This window comes from Canis lupus, chromosome 30 (genome assembly GCF_003254725.2).
Source record: "Canis lupus dingo isolate Sandy chromosome 30, ASM325472v2, whole genome shotgun sequence".
In the NCBI taxonomy this organism is placed as follows: domain Eukaryota; kingdom Metazoa; phylum Chordata; class Mammalia; order Carnivora; family Canidae; genus Canis; species Canis lupus.
Window position 1 is genome coordinate 1,416,034 of NC_064272.1, and position 18,562 is coordinate 1,434,595.

General features: G+C 46.1%; 1 protein-coding gene across 2 annotated transcripts in view; it reads right to left on the bottom strand.

Moving 5' to 3' along the window:
- Nucleotides 1-18,562, bottom strand: part of RYR3 (ryanodine receptor 3) — a 510,816-nt gene that overhangs the window by 84,945 nt on the left and 407,309 nt on the right. For both annotated transcript variants that reach the window (XM_049104111.1, XM_025473335.3), the window contains exons 51-61: nucleotides 17,232-17,395; nucleotides 14,951-15,029; nucleotides 11,203-11,292; nucleotides 10,053-10,199; nucleotides 9,783-9,845; nucleotides 8,313-8,388; nucleotides 8,060-8,183; nucleotides 5,303-5,418; nucleotides 4,688-4,755; nucleotides 3,625-3,746; nucleotides 39-88 (exon numbers count right to left, since the gene is read on the bottom strand). In XM_049104111.1, coding sequence (XP_048960068.1) covers nucleotides 39-88; nucleotides 3,625-3,746; nucleotides 4,688-4,755; nucleotides 5,303-5,418; nucleotides 8,060-8,183; nucleotides 8,313-8,388; nucleotides 9,783-9,845; nucleotides 10,053-10,199; nucleotides 11,203-11,292; nucleotides 14,951-15,029; nucleotides 17,232-17,395 — 1,099 coding nt within the window. The remainder of the gene's footprint in view (nucleotides 1-38; nucleotides 89-3,624; nucleotides 3,747-4,687; nucleotides 4,756-5,302; nucleotides 5,419-8,059; nucleotides 8,184-8,312; nucleotides 8,389-9,782; nucleotides 9,846-10,052; nucleotides 10,200-11,202; nucleotides 11,293-14,950; nucleotides 15,030-17,231; nucleotides 17,396-18,562) is intronic.

Below are 18,562 nucleotides of genomic sequence, written 5' to 3' on the forward strand. Positions count from 1 at the left end.
GAGGAGTGAGGCTTTCAGCAATACCTCTCTTCACTCACCAAAGAGGGAAATCCTGTGTCGAACAAGAGCAGCGAGTTTGCAGAAGAGGCTGCACCAGAAAAGAAAGGGAGTAGGAAGGGCTCAGAAATCTGAGGGCTGATTTGTCCCCTCCTGCCCCCTGCCCACCCCTGCTTTAAAACAGAGAGCACAGAATGGACCTTTAGGAAAATGTACTGTGTTCCTCTCAAAGACTCCTCTGGACCACACTATGATAACGTGTGCTTCCCACTGTCTTGTTGGAGAATCATGAGGGTACCTTGGAGGCAGCCCCGTCCTCACAGAAAAGAATCCTTTTGCAACTATGGTACTTTGCAGTGACCAGGTTATCACAACCCATCGCCTGCTATAGAGTACGATGTGCAGAAACATCCTGCCATATGACATTTGGGAATCAATGAGGATTTGGACAGGAATGCTCTTTTCCACTGTTGGAATGGACTGCAAACCCCTTTGCAGCCTTCCCTGGGGGTGTGAGGCTTTAGGTGGGGGACGGGCAGGCAGGTGGGAACAGAAGAAAATTAACAGGGATAGGGGACACTGTGTGGAACAAAAACATTTTGGGAAACTGCTTTTCTCTGTCATTTCCTACCAGTCTGTGGGCCTGAGTTGCTGTCTTGGCTATGCCCCTCCCTGGAAGCTAGGGAAGCCCATCTACCATGCTTTTGTGCTTTTTGACTCTACCCCAAGCTTTCATCCATCTTGTCCACCCTGGAGCCCCTTGGAGGTCCAGCTGTATCTTAACATTCTGCTTTCATGGTGTCCAGTAGAGAGCCTTATGCAGTTTATAAAAAATGTTCTGGAACATGCCACTGATGGACCCTTACTCACTACGGCTGCAACTTGACCTGTCCTGCCATTGGCTCTTTGGAGGAGGCTGCTCAGAACCCTGACACTATTTGACACGGGCCTAGGTAGGCAAGAACTTTGCAACCCCTTCCGGAAACAGTCCTTCCTGGGAGAACACCAAGGGGGCGCTACACTAGAAACACTTGCTATGGGGCAAGGGCTTCCCAAGGTGAGACTGAGCTGAAGTCCCTCCCAAGCCCTCACTTGTAGCCTGTCATGGGCTTCCTGACCCCCATGGGGCAGAAGTCTTTTCGGCAACATCACAAATGGAGAAAAAATATACCCTGAGTGTTGGTAGAGATGAAAACTTGCTCACCATTATGTACTGAAGTTTTGAATCACGATACTGTCACCTAAAATTCATATAATACTGCAGTACATTAACTGACTGTAATCTAAGTAAAAACTTAAAAAAAAAAAACAACACTAAACTTGCTCACCTTAATGTGGTTTTCAATTAACGCCCCAAGTCTGAGCTGTCTACCGGACAATCCTGTAGCTAAAGTCCCCTGTGGGTAGTAGTTTATTTCTGCAGTGGGAATAAGCTGGAAACCTTGGCCTAGAGCTTCAGAGAACTTGGAATAAGTTTAACAGAGATTTGACAGCCAGCTAGTGTGAAATGAAGTAGGGATTGCTTCTTTGTTCTTCCCATTGTGTCCACTTTTTAAAGACCTTATGTATTTGATTTAAAAAAAAAAATCATGGACTTGGGGGAGAGAGACAGCCTAGAGGGACGTGAGCCCCTGGCTCTGCTGTGACGAGCTGGGCTATTGTGGTGAAGCCACTTAGCTGCTCTTGGTGTTGGTTTTCTCATCTCTCATCTCTAAGTAGACAGTAATCACAAGAACCTTAGTTTTTAGAATTAGGGGCTGATCAATGCAGATATTTCTAGTGAAATGCTTCCAAGTGGACACCTGCTCTGGATAAATACAAAGCAACGTTTTCCTGACCAAAGCAGATGGCTTGAGTTATTGGATACTAATACTAACTGGCTCTGCTCACTGTCAGAAGCAATTACACAGGTGGGCCAAGGCCGGCACCTGAAGTTTTAAAAGGCCCTTTCTTGTCCCCCATGGGGCCCATAATTTAAGTAGAAACACTGTCCTCAGCCCAGCATTGAGAGAGGCCAGAGTTTCCAGGTGTTTCCCTGTCTCGGAATCTGCAAGTGAGACATTAAAGGGACCACAGGGGGGGAGAGTGTGGTGGCGCTGGTGAATGGCCCCAGATGCAGAAGAGGCAGGGCAGAGGGGGAAGGATGCAGGTGAGAGGGTCTGGAAGTGTGAACACATTTGGTGCCGACACTACTGCCTCTTTGGGAGGGCAGTGAGCACCCCAACGGATCTGAAGGCTAATCTGCAAGGCTGATGAGATCCAGGTTGTATCCCTGCCCTGACAAACGGCGCCTGGCTGAACAAATGTTACATTTCCATGAATTAACAAGCTAACAAAAATAGATGAAGAAGACAGACACACTTGCCCTCCTTCGGATTATCTGAATATCTCACTTTGCCCCTCATTTCCCAAACTTCTTACAGACCAGCGCATCCTGAAAAAACGTCTAGGAAATCTTTGGTGATTGATGCTAATTGTATCTCATTTTGATAGCATACGTTCCTCCTCCCTTCTCTTAACGAGATTAAGTTATGACCGCAGAAAAAAATGGCACTCCATGTGGATAGAGAGGACTTTCGCTCTCGCCCTAATGTACTACCTGGGTCACGTTAGGCACTGGCATGAACCTCAGTGTTCTCATCTGCAAAATGGAGAGAATACACAGGCAGTCCCTAGAGCACGGTGGTGTTTAGCAACGATGTGTAAGGTTCTTGTGCACTTGTGTTAGGGGGAAAAGCAGCTCACTGCTTAGCTTTGTGCTTAAGAAACATTAGTTAAGTGTTAAGGCTGACTATCCTCACAAGGATGGTGATACTCAGCGGGTGGGCCTTTACAAAGTGCACCGTATGCCGTCCGCCACCAATGGCTGCTAGAGGAAGAGCGGATTGCTTCCACTATAGTTCTTAACTCTTTGTTATTTACAAGCCTAACTCAAAACAAACAAACAAACAAACAAACAAAACAAAAAAGAGTCTAACTTTCCCTGTTATTGTAAATCAAATACAGACAAGACTGGAGGCATAGTGAACTCCATCTTCTAGCCTGATCATAAAGCATATGAGGAAAGCATCCTTGCTTTCCTCTCTCTTGAGGTGTCCACATGCTATACCCACTGTGATGAGAACACAGGTTGGTGCTTCTGACCAACACTTTTCTTCCTATTAGGAGTTTAAATTGAATTGTGTTGCTCTGGATATCGACTATCAGATCATCCACAATAGGACTTGTAAGATCAGATTCTTTAAAACAAATTTAAACTTAAAAAAGCCTGATAAGAATGGGATTGAAAACAGCATTAATCTGCTTCTTCTCAATGTTGTGTGTTTGCCTGTCCAACCTTTGGGATTGACTTTGCCTTTTTCTAAATGTTATTTCAGGATAAAAGTTGATCCAAGTATACAAGTTTTTTCCAAGCCCTAGTGATCCCTCCAAACAGTGCGCTTCTCTTGGTTGCCAAAATAATACGCAGATGAGTATGAATATAATTACTTTGACAGCCACGACCTCTGTGTGACCAGCCATCAGGCCACAGTTCATTTCTCCGGAAGACTCACCATCCAGTTTCCAGGATCCTGGGGTTTTATATAAAGCACATTGCCACCCTGACCTTCTCTTGTGTTGACTCACCTGGCCACCATTTCTTTCTCCTTATGAGAGGCATAGCCGCTGCTGCTAAGGGGCTTCAGAGGGGATGACAGGAAGTAGAGGCGGTGATTGGTGAAGTACTGGTCAACGAGCGGGAGGAGAACCTGGAAATCCACCATAAATTAACTTCTAGGAAGCTAACCAAAGCCCCTCCTTTGATTCTTTTGAAAAAGTTCATTTTCAGGGAGCAAAACGTCCCTGAATATAGGTCCTGAGATTTTTAGGAAATTCTACCTGGTGAATTGCAAGTTTCCAACACATTTTCCTCTTGTACATCTCAAACCAGAGGTCTTGGGGATATGGAACTGGAGAGGCTCCTGACAGAGAGGCCCGAGAAGTATGTGTACGGCTGAGTCAGCATCCTCAGGAGAGTCGGTGGTACACCTGTACTCAGGCACGGCCTTTTGGGCACGGCCCCCAGCAGGAACACCTGGGCCTGGCCTAGCACTACCAGATTTGAGCATTCTGTCCTGCTTCTCAGGCACAATTACCCCAAGGCCTCACATGCATTCAGTCCTGTGAGCAGGGTTCTATGGCAGAGCCCGCTCAGGTACTCAGATTCCTTCCTTCTTTCTCTTAGCAGTAGAAACCCGTACTTTTAGCTGGGCAGGGAGTTGCCCAGCAAGAGAACACATTACCCAGACTGCCTGGCAGTGACGTAGAGCCAAATGATGGAGTTTTAGCCACTGGGATAGAATTTTAAGAGAGAAGAGGCTTGTCCTCCTTTCCTCTTCTCCCCTTTCCCATTGGTGTGGTACAGGTGAGCCCATCTGGACTGCACCGACACGCATCACGCTTCAGGAGATGGTGAAGTGCCAGGAGAACAAATACCTGAGTCCCTGGGGGATGGTGTGGAGCAAACGGCCTGCCTGCCTCCTCAGTCCACCTACCTGCCTCTGGACTGCCTCAAAACAGAGAGACACATGCCCACCTCATCGAAGCCACTGGAGCTTTGGATATCTTCGTGAGATGAGCTTAACCTGGACCCTAAACTGTACAGATTCTAGGAAGAAAATAACTTGTTTAAATGCAGGGAATCACTTACTTTGGCAAAGAATTTGATCTCCTGGTCATGGGGAGACTTTTCAGTTTTCCCACTGCTGATAATGGCTTCTACCAAGATAAAAGTAACACAGAGTTGGCCACAGTTAAAGGAAACAAAAACAAAAACAGTCCCAGCATTTTAGAAACAGAGTGACTCTCCCAAGGGCCATGGAAAGGCCATTTGATTTTTATAGAGTATCTTCTATTTTTACAAAGGACTTCGTAACTGTGCTAGTTATTTTTCCTGTCAATTCTCTCAGCTATTTCACTGTCCTTTCCTCCATTTTACTGATGAGAAAGCAGCTTCAGAGGTTGAGTCATATGCCCACAGCCACAAAGCAAAACAATGGAAAAGTTAACATAGGATGAGTTGGATGAAAAATGACAAACGGCTCAAATAAACCCTGAAACCAAGGATGAAACAGATTTTTTTAAAGAGGGGGACAAAATCACAGCCACCACTTCCCCCCCAGAAACCATATGACATCTAAATGAATCACTAACAGCGAGAGTAGGAAAGCATCATCCCCTGATAGAGAAATACCACATTCTTTCTGAGAATACGGAATGTTAAGGGAAGCACACATTTGGGGGGATATGTCACAGTGATACTTACCCAAATGGGCAATAAACTCTTGGGCAGAATCAACATATTTCAGGATCTTCTTCAAAAATTTATAGGCAAACCTCTTTTCCATGGAGGAGGCATCCAGCTCCATATCCTTCATACCTCTAGGTTGGAAATGGGTAAATCCCAGGAAGAAACAGAGGTGACTATGTGACGTTGGAGCATCAGCAATTCTGTGTTGATTTTACTTTCCAAATGTTAATGGTTTTTCGGGTTTAGTGACCTGGTTTGTCATCTGACTGATATCCCCTCACACATGGAACCTGCCTTTGTGAGCACATAACACCTGTGCTAGAATAATGTCTGAAAGGATTTTTCAAAATATCTTTTTTTAAAATTTTTTAATTTATTTATGATAGTCACACACACACACACACAGAGAGAGAGAGAGAGAGAGAGAGAGAGAGGCAGAGACACAGGCAGAGGGAGAAGCAGGCTCCATGCACCGGGAGCCCGACGTGGGATTCGATCCCGGGTCTCCAGGATGGCCCCTGGGCCAAAGGCAGGCGCCAAACCGCTGCGCCACCCAGGGATCCCTCAAAATATCTTTATCTCAAACAATTCGTTCAAACAATTTCAAGCTGGAGATAAATCAGAGAGGCAAACAAAATCTCTGCGTCTATGGAACATATATACTAGCTGTAAATAGACACAGATAATACATAAAACAAAGCATAAATTATGTGGAATGCTAGCAGCTACTTAGCTTTGTGAAAAAAAGAAAAAAATCAAAGCAGTATGAAAAGGCCTAAGAGTGCCTAAAGGAGCGGGGGCAAGCAATCTGTGCTGGTTTTGCTGGGAGGGAACATTGGAGTAAAGGCCTGAAGGAGGTGAGGAGGTGAGCCACATGGACATCTGGGGAAAGGATTTTTCAGGCACATGGAGTGGGGTGCAAAGGTCCTGAGGCAGGAGCATGCATGCTGAGTTGAAGGGATATGGCAGATGCTGGCATGGTAGGGATGGAAGTGAATGGGCAGTCAGAAAAGCACGAGGGCCCCATGGGCCATCCTTGGAATTCTGCTTTTGCTCTGAGATGGGAAGCTCTTGGAAGTTCTGAACAGGGAGATGACTTACATTATAAAGGTCTAGGTCTCAAACTGACCATGGTGAGGGGGTGGGGGTGGGGTTGAAGCAGGGAAGCCGGCTCAGAGGCTGGCTCAGGAATGATGGTGATGGCATGGAATGGGTAAGAGCGGCCAGATTCTGAGTATCTTTTAAAGGTAGAGCCACCAGGACTTCCTGAAGGACTGTCAGATGTGGGTTGGGGGAAAAAGAGGATCAAGGATTCTGGCTCCAGCACCAGGGAGATGGGGGCGGAGGGTAGAGCAGGTGGGAGGCCTGGGCAGTGGGCTGGTACAAGGTGTCCTTGCTGATGGGACTCTCACCCCCCACCCCCGTCTGCATGCCCAAGTGCCCTCCACTGGGCCTGGCACACGGCAAACGTGTCACAGGATATGTTTGCTGAACTCAACAATCTTTTCCCTGTCTCCCCTTATTTCTTTGATTTCCTTTTTAGTCATGGTAAAGAAGAATTTTCATTTCTGGGAGTAAGTTATTTATCAGCAAATCACAGTACACGTTCCTCTGGGTGCCAAGGACAGGATTAAAGCGACGGAGGGAATATTTCTCAAATGCTTCCCCAGAGGCGGTCTCCTGCTGTCTGACCTTTCCTGCTCGACAATATGGCAAATAAGTTTTGTTATTTTTTCATATGAGCTACAATAGAAATATTTGTATAGGTTTTTATTATTTATTTATTTATTTATTGCCAATTCAATGGCAAAATTCTGTAGGAAACTAAAAGAAGAAACAGCAGCTGGCTCAGCAAACATTTCTTTTAGGAGGAACGGCTATCTCAGAATAAGAACACTGCTTGTTTTTCACTCTTCGAGCATGAACCACGGAGCACAGCCCACCACCTACCTTATACCAGTGAGAAAACAGGTTCTACCTGTAAGACGTAAGCAGCTAAGACAATGCAGCAACACTCATTTAGATAATTCTGACCAAAAAGTTTGAGATAAAAAAAAAAAAGTCTCAGGAAATCTTGACGTATTGCATCTCCTCGGTGGAATTGTGCCTTCAAAAATATCAGTTCTTTCTTCAAAAACTATTCATGTCAGTTACGTGTACTATTGCTACTATGTAATTGGATTACATATCCTATAAAACAACCATTAAAGTGAGAAGAGGAGCTCAGTTGCATGTGTTACAGAGGCCTGAGCTTGCGTTTCCAAATACGAAGCTTCTCAATCAGGTACGAGGTACGTAAAAGACAGGAGAGGAAGCTGGGAAAACATCTAGAAGAATCCTGCACCCCATGGCTCTGTATGTGCTGTAAAGAAGCCCGAGCCCCCAGGCTTTGAGGCCGCTCTATGGATATGGTCTACAACTGCAGTCGCTAAAACAACATATGAAGACAATGTCTTAGGGCTTACAGCCCAAGATTTGTGAATGAATGCGTGTTTATATGTTTCAATTTAAAACTAAATATTTAAGGTGTGTGTGTATAATCTGCCATGACTCTTTACTATCACTGGTTTTTAAAAACTGATATTGACTGGTCCTGTTTGGGTCGAAAAAGACAGTGTCATGCTCCCAAATAAAAGTCTTCTTATTTCAAAATCCTAACCACTATCCTCCTTCTCCTCCATTTTGCAGGCAGGTGGATACACACCTGGAGAGGGAGAGGTCCTGCCCATAAACCCTCCCCTGTCCTCTAACATCGCCGGGAAGAAGACTTACCTAGAAACCAAGATGCCGTTCACTTGGAGGAATTTAAACAGGTCCTGTGCCTTCTCCCGGTCCCTGAACTTCTCCTTGGCTGTCAAGGTGTCATATGGCACCAACAGAGGGTGACTGCCGCCACCTGGGGTCAGCAGAGGGACAGAGGGACAGCACATCTGGCCCTTCCTTGGCACCTCTGGAAAACATACCTGCCCCCCCCACCCCCCCCTCCCCGCTCTCCTTCTGCAGGGGGTACATGAACCTGGCTCACCTTTGCTCTCCAGTTCCAGCTTCTTCTTCTTGGCCCAGATGTTGTGATAGTTTTCAGCCACGACTTCCACCATCCCCTGGGTCCCACCAAGGAGACAACAGTCAGACAACAAGCAAAGAAGAGTGGTTCCCCTCTGCTGGCTATTTCAGGCAGCCTCGGGAACCAGGCACCACCCGATGCGAAGGGCACATCGTTGAGCATCTCCCGTCATTGATTAGTCTGTGCTTATGCACCTTGTTAGTTTTATAGTGTCCCATGCACACAGAAAACAATTTCAAATTCTGTCCTTCCCTTGTAACATATGATCCTGGTAGTTTGAGGCATTTATGATAAACACGCATTTCCATTTGAAACCACGTTCTGGTGGCACTTAGTTTGTCAAAGGAGTTCAGTATTTTATCCCTGGCCTGAGACAGGGGGATGGAAGTGGGAGTCCAGCAAAGATCTAGGAGCCCCAAAGGCCTCTAGCTGAGTAAACTAAAGAATAATCACACTTTGGAGAAAATGACTGCAAATAAGATTCCTCAATTAGAATTAATCTTTTATAAGGGCATAAAGCAGCGACCTGGAATGAAAGGTGGGTGTTGGAAAGAAACCTTCTCTAAGGTCCAAAGGGTTGGTCTGATGGACAGAGGAGTAACTGGCCATGGATGAGCATGGGACGGGCCTGGGTGATGGGAGGGGCTTGGGGGTGGGGGTTGGGGGTGGTAGGAAGTAGCCTCTAGCTTCACACTTCATCCTCTGGGTTCTGTGCCCCTAAATTCTGCACCATCATGGGGCACCCGAGTGAACCCACGGTGGGCCCCACAAGCATCCTTATGTGCTGGCTGGCACTACATGCCTGGGATAAGGGAAGTACCCCCACCCTACCCAGAGACCTCGCCTCAGGTTTCCTCCTAGCCCTTATTAGTTTTCTCCTAGTTGTTCATTCTGTGTGTTGACAGAGTCATTTGCTGTTTTCTCCTCCTTTTATTGAGGCGTCACCTGTTATGACATCCCTGGAACATGTGGAAAGCCTGGCCTTCTTAAAAAACTGGTTTATTCTTCTGAGACTTGCCCTGGGGCCCCTGCCTAGTGTGACTTTCTTCAATTCTTTTTTTTTTTTAATTTTTATTTATTTATGATAGTCACACACAGAGAGAGAGAGAGAGAGAGAGAGAGAGAGGCAGAGACACAGGCAGAGGGAGAAGCAGGCTCCATGCACCGGGAGCCCGACGTGGGATTCGATCCTGGGTCTCCAGGATCGCGCCCTGGGCCAAAGGCAGGCGCCAAACCGCTGCGCCACCCAGGGATCCCGACTTTCTTCAATTCTGATCTTTCAGTGGTGATATGTTTTAGGCATTCTTCTCCCCGTTCCTCAACCTCTTTAAAAAACAAAACAAAACCAAACCTCTTTGGAGGATAATAGGCCCCTGCACTTAGGGGAGTTAAGGAAGCAAGATATGCTGTTGTGGAAATACCAACACTTACCTGGAGCTCTCTGGAAAGCACCACGTTGGAGAGATCCAGGGGGGCAGGGCTGTAGCTGTTGCCCTAGGAAAGCAAGACAGAGTCAGTGGGTTTGCCACGATCTTCCTTGCTTTTATGGGTGTCCTGACTTTGGTGGCCAGAGGTGTACTCTTGACAGGTCCTCAGGGTTCACCGTTGGTGGTCCTCACCCCTGACGCCCCAGGGAGAGTTTTCCTAGGTTCTCTGGGGACTCTTACTGGCCCAGTATTGGCCTCAGGCATGTGGTCATACCTGGCTAGCCTGGGACACGCTCCGAAGTTTCTCATTTTCCCGCTGTTGAGCCAGGGCCTCTCCCTCTTTGGTCCTCTCCACAGACCAGCCCACAGCCAGCATGGTTTTCAGAGACTCTCTGGCAGGCCAGCGGTAAATCTCCTTCTCCTGGAAGAAAATCCGAGCAGAAGACATGTGCAGAGCATGCCCCCTACTCCAACGGCCTGACTCCCTGTGGAGTTGGCCCTCACAGAGCACAGGGGTGCAACTGACTCCAGCTTCCTCTCACAAGGTCAAGATGCCCTCTGCATCATCTCACCTGAAACAGGTCAGTCTTTTTGATGTTTTCAAGTACAAGACCCCACAGTCTCCTGCCTTTGGAGGGAATGTACCAGACATTATCCAGTTTGTGGATAAAGAGGAGAAAGAATAGGAGAATGACCCCTCACGTTCTATTAGCTAAGATGGGACTTGTATAAATGATTGGCACAAAATTCTCCTCTCAGCTTTGAAAGTACAACTTCTTAGGTTTAAAATTCTCTTGAGCTACACACAACTTTACAGATGGCCAACATACATCCAGTGATATGCATGCTGTCCTTTACATATGACACATATTCCAAAGCCACAGCTTAAAAGAACTCTTATTGATTCCAAAATAGGAATTTGGAGTTAAGCTGAACCAAATTTCATAATAATAATAATAATAATAATAACAACAACAACAACAGCAGCAGCAGCAGCAACAACTCCAAAAGACCTGTCCGTATTTCCCTAGGCACCCTCCTCTCTATTCCCTTTGTTGAGACTGGAAGCCATTTCTATCTGAATTTTCTCTAGGAAATTCCCCAACCCCAGGTTCCCCCTGTCAACAGTCCAGCAAAACCCCTTCCTGGTCCTGTTGCAAGTGAACTATGAATGTATTTTGGCTCAGCATCCAAATGCTGAACATTGCTTTTCCATCCAGTGGGTTCTCAGAGCCAAAGAGACAGAACATGAAGCTAGGCTCTTGGAAACTGGTCCTGGGGCTCTTGCCCCCTGGTGCGCTCCTGAAGAGTTTACTTAAACCTGAGGATGAGCTGAGCCCTGAGCTCCCATGACCATCTGATATAATTCCTAAGGAAGGAAAATCAGCATGGCCACTCAGTGCTACCAGAGGCAAGTTTCTTACCTTTTCTGTTAATGTCTTAAAAGGCCTTATGAGTGGATGGGTCTTCACGTTTTCATCCAGGGAAATTCCGTACTTCCATCCATTCTGACTCTGTAGAAATGTTCTCAGTTCAAATATCCTTGGCATCCAAAGAGCCCCACTCTATGACCCAAATCCCAGCTTCTGTTGTCACTGAACAAATGGAATAATGAGATGTGGCAGAGTTTGAAAACTACCCCCTACAAAATGTCTAATTGATCCTTTCAGGCCATCAAGCTCTTTGCCCTCTGAATTTTGAACTCTGCTCCCTTATTTCTTCTTGTTCCAGCTGCTGTCCTCGCTGCTTACTCGCTTGTGTTTCAGACAGAAGGAGGTTTCAAAAGACCTGAGAACAATGCTTCTCAGGCCAGTGTGTCATGTCCACAGGAAGGGACAGAAGTTAAGGCCAAAGGCACATGAGGACTGGTCTTGCTTCCCACTGCCTGGAGTGGGCTGACTTGATTTGCACTGTGTGCCCACCAACCCTAGAGCAGAATTGTAGCAGTGCACATCTCCTACAGTCATGGAAGCTTAAGAATTTCAAAATTCATTCAGCAAACATCAATTGAATGCCTACTATGGTAGGCATCTCTCTGTCCCAGGCACTGTAGATACAGAAGTATGTATGAGCCTGATTGCCATAACCTCACAGCCCAAAGACTCCGGGCTGATCTTTCTCAATCTCTGCCTCTGCCCACTTGTTAATGTGTCTGTTTCTCAAGCTTCTGTACCTTTTTAGGGCACATCCTCCCTGGTATATGTAACCCAGGCCCACAGTCCATAGGTAGACTGAACTCAAGTCCATATTCCAGCCCAGATCTCTTTCCTAATTTCCAAATTTATTTAGGCTCTATTTGGGTGTCCACAGGTATGTCCTCACATGCCTGAAGCAGAGCCTAGCATTTTACTCCTCTAAGGGGTCCCTCTTCCTGGGTTCCCTGCATTTCAGCCAGCAGTATTGGCTCATGCTCACTTTCCATGCCAGATGTGTGGGAGTCTTCCTTGACAGCCCCTTCTCTGCACCCTCTCACCTGTGTTCAGCTTCCCAGACCTGCTCATTTGTCTACCTCTCCCTAGCTTTCCTGCCAGGGTTTTAGTTCAGGCCACCATCGGCTCTCACCTAGATTACTGCAAATGCTCCCATGGGGTCTCCCTGCATCGAGTCATACCATCTCTCCATGGACTTCATTTTCTATACCACTGTCAGGTGATATTTATAAAATCAACCAGATCAGGGTACTCTACAGCTTTGAGATTTTCTGACTCCCAGCTGTCATCATGGTAAAACCCAAACTCTTTGTGGCCTCTAAAGCTAGAGTGGGATCTTGCTGGAATTTTCTAGACTCATTTCTCACCCTTCTTCCTCTGCTCCACTCTGTGATCCCACCATATTGAACTATGGTTCTCCAGAGCCATCAGACTCTCTCTTTACTTCTCTGCTCACATCTGCTGCTCCCATAGACCTGGACCTGAACAACTACCCATCCCTTATCACATAGTATAGATGGCACCAACTCAAGCAAGCATTCCTGAACCCGTACTATTGATGCAAGGACTTATCTCATGGGTTGTGTACTCTAACCCACTGCAGCATTGAACAGCCTGTATAATGGCAGGCTTATTTTGTTCACCCCACAAGACTGTGAACTTTTTGTGGGCAGGGGAAAATAGGCTTTCCTTTGTTAGATAATCAATGCCCACTAGGCAATGGTGAGCAAGCATGTTTTCTTACAAATGTGAAGCTTAAAGTCTAGTGGAGGAGAGAGAGATTAACCAAATACCACACGAGGAAAGGTATAGTTGATAACTAGTATCATCATGTAATTATTATAAATATATAAAACTGCTATAAAACACTAAGAAGACCTGCTCATTTGTTTACCTCTCCCTAGCTTTCCTGCCAGGGTTTTAGTTCAGGCCACCATTGGCGCTAAGTATCTAAGACTTCTGGGAAAGAGGTGTCCTAGGAATTCACACTGGGATGGATATTTAAAGGATGAATTAATTGGTGACTGGTGTTTGCATGTGTGTAGATGCAGATGGGGACCTGACTCAGAGTAAGAAAGGTTTCAGGCTCATGTAGAGTGTGTGTGTGTATGTGTGTGAGTGACAGAGACAAAGAGAAAGAGAGAGACAGAGAGACAGAGACACTAAAAGAAGGGGTTATGGCTGGAGGGCAGAGGCAGAGGGAGAGATGAGGTTGGAGACAGCAGCAGAGGCCAGATGAGGTAGTATCTGCTGTCGGGCCATGTTTAGGATTTTGGCCTTTGTATTAAAAATGGTTAGAAGCTATGAAAGCATTGTAACAAGGAGAAGGGCTGGTCTGGCAAACAGTGGTAGAATGTGACTCATTCTGCTTACTGAAACCAGCACTTGCCAGCAGCGTAAAGAACAGAACAGACAAAATGCACATGGGCAGACCAGTCAGGATGTTATCACCATCATCTGGGTGAGGGATGACTGTAGCTGGGACTGAAGCCATGACATAGACAGAGAGACCTACACCAATTCAAGATGGACTAAGGAGGTAAAATCCATAGGGCTTAGTGAGAGACTGGATCTTGCTCCATTCATGGATGTGTCCCCTTCCCCTAAGTCAGAGGCTGGCCAAATGGGCATATTGTTTCTTCTAGAGCAAGGGTCAGCAAACTGGAGCCCTTTAATGAGTCCATCCAACCGTGCTTTATAAATACAGTTTTATCAGAACACTGGCACACTCTTACATTTATGTGTCACCTCTGGCTACTTTTGTGTTGCAACAGCAGAGACAAGTGGTTGCAATAGAGACTGCCTAGCCCACAAGGCCAAAAGTGTTTACTATCTGTCCCTTTACAGAAAAAGTCTGCCAACCCTTGCTCTAGGTATGAGCCCACTCTACAGTTATGAGGATTGTGGTTATCAGCAGTCCCAAAGAGACACTGATCAAAAAATAAAAGCAGATCCCAGATCAATACAGAGGCTGAGCCAGTGGTCAAGGTGTCCCCTCTCCAGGGCCTGTGGCTTGGAGGTGGTTTTCTGTGGCTTTGCAGGGTGGGGGTGGGGGGTTCACTGCTACATGGTGTAGGCTGCAGCTGAGCAATGGGCCCCATCCTTAACCAGCTGCCCACAGGAATCCTGTATGTCTCTGGCACATTCCTCCTACTTTGCCTGCCAGCATTAAAGGGCTGACAGAGCAATTAAACTCATTAAGCAGTCTGACCTCATGTGGTGAGGAATTTTAAACACCAGATGGACAGGCTTATTAATAAGGGAGTGTCTGGAAGTTCTGCTGCCTGCCATAGGAAGACGTGTACCCTCGCTGGGATAAAATTCAGTTTGCTGGCAAAATGCAAGGGCAAGGCTTTTAGTTTTATTTCCCCCTTTCCAAGGCTACATTCAAAGAAAGAATTAAATGAAAGCCTCCTGCCCCGCATTATCTCTTTACGTCAAAACCACGCAAGCATGTGCTTCATGCAAACTCCAGAAAATGCAATGTTTAGAAAGGAGTTAACACTCCCAGAATCAATCATCTTCTTGAGAAATACAAAAAGCAGCACCAACCATTGCTGCCGCCTATCTCTCTGACCTCCACCAACCCTGGGAAATTGCTGCTCAGAAATAATGAATGCTCTTGGCACAGCTGGTCTGTCACTTAGACAAATCAGGCAGATTTCTAGGATTGGACCCTTTAATGCTGTTGGGTTGGTTTTTCCCCCACCCTGACAATTGTCAGTTGGATGATAATCCCTACCTTGTCACAGGCCCATTTATCATGTGAATGCTCAGCATACTTGGTGACGATGTATTCCCATTTTTCAGGCAAGGAGAAACTGTGAAATGAGAAAAAAAGAAACATTACAACCTCAACCCCGAGTGCTTGAGCTGGATGTCCTGCAGAGATGGCCAGAACTAGCAATCAGTAGTCAGGAGTCAGATGCCTGACAGTGACCTTCCTGCACAGAGGTGCGGCGTGTCCATGCTGGCTCATAGACACATGCCCTGTCCAATCAGAGAATGTCACTGCAAGAGCCTCTGCTGCTCCAGGTGCCCCTGGCTCCTGGGCCAGACCTGTTTGGGTGACACAGTGAGAATTCCTTTATGCAAGGACACTGCCTGTCCCCTTACCGCTCCAATCTGCAAATGCTGGAAATGGGTAGAGAGAGGACCACACGTTACCAAAGAGTGGTGGTCATTTACCTTTCTGGTTGCAGGGACTCATGCTTAAATAACAGATGTGGTTAGGAGGGCAGACACTGTTTCTGTTAGCCTGGCAGCCTCTGTCCCCTCAGGTAGCCAAAGTGCTTCCATTTTACTTTGAGGAACAAGTCTCACATGCCATAGTCTTATGGGAACAAGCACCAAGAATGGGCATCTGACCAGGTCAATCACACTCACTCTCCGTGGAATTGGAGTCTTGGGTTGTTTGGGACTAAGGTAGTGAATGGACTCATCCCATGCGGATACTACCCGAGGGCTATTCATTTGGTCACTCGGCCTTGCTTCCTGTCCTTCCTGAGGACTGGGTTGTCAGCTTCACACTAGGTTTTGATAATAAGCCTGTATCCTTGCAATAAGGTACTTTTCTGCTCATAGCTCTCGTAACTCATATTACGCGAGGAACCAGACTGATGCCAGAGGTATAAGTAAAGAAATCAGGATTCTCAAAACAGCATGGAGCCGTACCCATCAACAGCAAGCAATGACTAGTATATAGAGTCTCAGAGCGTTGATGAAGGCAACTTCTGTCGACCTTCAGCACATTTACATTTTCACAGGGTGAGGTTCTCCAAAGTCCATACCTGCCTTCTCTCAGGCCCTGGCTTGGTGGTTTACCATGCCCCTTACCTCTTCTTTACAGTTGGTTCTATTCTGTTTCCTATTATCCACTCAGCTCAAGGCTCCATCTAATGGAACGTGTACTTAATTTCCCCAAAGATAAATTTTATACATTATCAAAGCTGACAGCCCCTAGGAATGGCTCAAGCTATGCGTCTCCTATAAGAACTACTGCCACAAAACTCAAGTCCGAGGGGGCTCCTACATGAGGCCTTGCTTGCACTGCTCAGTCTACAGCATTTTATTTTATTTATTTATTTTTTTAAAAACGATTTTATTTATTTATTCATAGAGACACACACACACAGAGAGAGGCAGAGACACAGGCAGAGGGAGAAGCAGGCTCCATGCAGAGAGCCTGACGTGGGATCGATCCAGGGTCTCTAGGACCATGCCCTGGGCTGCAGGCGGCATTAAACCGCTGTGCCACCGGGGCTGCCCAGTCTACAGCATTTTAGAGTTCTTCATTTAAAATGTACCTAGAGATGAAGGCTATATGACCCACAACACATCATCATAACTAGGTAAGAACCACCACAAGACAAAATTGAGCCTATGTTGCTCAATATTTTATCTGGAGCCTAATCATCACCAGGGTGGAATGTTGGAGAACCAGGAAGAGGAAGTAACAGACACTATTATAAGGATATTCCAAAATTCCAGCAAAATTCCAGCATGGCAAAGAGTGGGTCCAGTCTTTCAGAGAAGGACCCCATACCATTGTGTCATCACACCCTGTGGTCTTACTGGAGTTCAGCTGAGTGTTATTTATAGAGTTGTTCTGATGTATGATGCTATTAGAACTATAGAGGTCTAATTCACAAAGAATGAAGATTTTGTCAAAAAACTCATTAATAAATTAATTGCATCATTTATCAGGGCAGTTCTTGCAATGCCTCAGGCAACATTTACTTGTGGAGAGCATTTATCTCTTGTAATAAATAAACCAACTCCCCCCTCCCCAAAAAAAAGCACAGAATTTAATAATACAGTATATAATCAGATATAGATGAACTAAACTTTCAGAAGTTGAGGACAAAATGCAGTCTGGCGTGACTTGTAGTGTCAAGGGAAACAATCAGCAGTGTTGGAAGGAGGAAAGGAAGGCAAGTGTACATTTCTTGCCACCTTCTGAAAGAGAAACACTGGCCACTGGGCAAAACACAGGACCAGCTTAGAGATGATTCTGGACTCACTTCGTGGTGTTGATGGGTTTGGGGTCAAAGTTGCCATCTGCATCCACTGAGATCTGTTTCTCCAACATGGCCGAGATTCTGGTATCTAAGTAATCCGGTGGCAGGGCCCCAGCGATAGCACTGAGACAAGGAAGGGCCATTCGGAAAAGGTCTGGGTCATACTTCTGTGAGGAAAGACAAAGGCCATGTTAGTACAGAGGTCAGAACCAGGGCTACCCATGCAGAAACATTCATCTGATTAGGCAGAAAAAATCACATGCTTGCATTTGTCTAAGTTAACTCAAATGTGGAACATGTAAATCCTTATACTTTCTGGTGGAAACTGAGCGATCCTTAGAGGATGAAATGACAACCTGTAAAGCCCTCAAGTCACCATTTGCTCTGAGTTGAAAAATCTCTGTCTCTCTTTTATTTTTTTTTAAGATTTTATTTATTTATTCATGAGAAACAGAGAGAGAGAGAGAGAGAGAGAGGCAGAGACACAGGCAGAGGGAGAAGCAGGCTCCATGCAGGGAGCCTGACATGGGACTTGATCCTGGGTCCCCAGGATCACACCCTGGGCTGAAGGTAGTGCTAAACGATGGAGCCACTCAGGCTACCCCTCAATTGAAAAACTTTAAATCAAAGTTTAGATCATCCTCTTCCAAATAGTTCATTGCAAGACTTTCTTGTTTTTGTTTTTATTGAAGTTCAATTTGCCAACATATAGTGTAACACCCAGTGCTCATCCCATCACATTGCAAGACCATCTGAGGGTTACAGTGGTCTCTAAACTTGTCCGCCATAGATGGTTATAGAAACTGACCCACCATGTCAGTGGATTGGGCAGGAGCGGCCCTGCCAGCCCCCTCACTAGCTGGTCTGGTCTTACCATCAGCAGACGGCTCAATATCATATCCGTTCTTTCTTGAATGGGGCCCAGAAGAGATTTCAGTTAAATAACATGGGGTTAGGAACAGCTTTTGATCTACTCACACCAGAACAAAGGAGCACTTGAATCAAGACGGTTTAAGTGCAGGTGAACACCAACTGGAGCTCTACACAGGCTTCAGACTTCAGTAAGACCAGATCTATTCATTTCCTACCTTTAAAATTGACGATCTCAGAAATCTGAATAAACTGTGTTAAGGGGAGTGGAGGCAAGTGTAGAGGTTTGAACTGTACTTGAGTCAGCCTGGATAGAGGCTTATGGTTCAGAGGCCTTCAGCTTTTACCAACCTCCTCCTCAAGTGAGTGGCTGCTAAGAACCTTCCTCAGAATGGCAAGTGGTCTTCCGAAAACCCCCCATCTCAACATCAGAGCAGCAGTTGGGAGTTTCTCCTCTACATCTC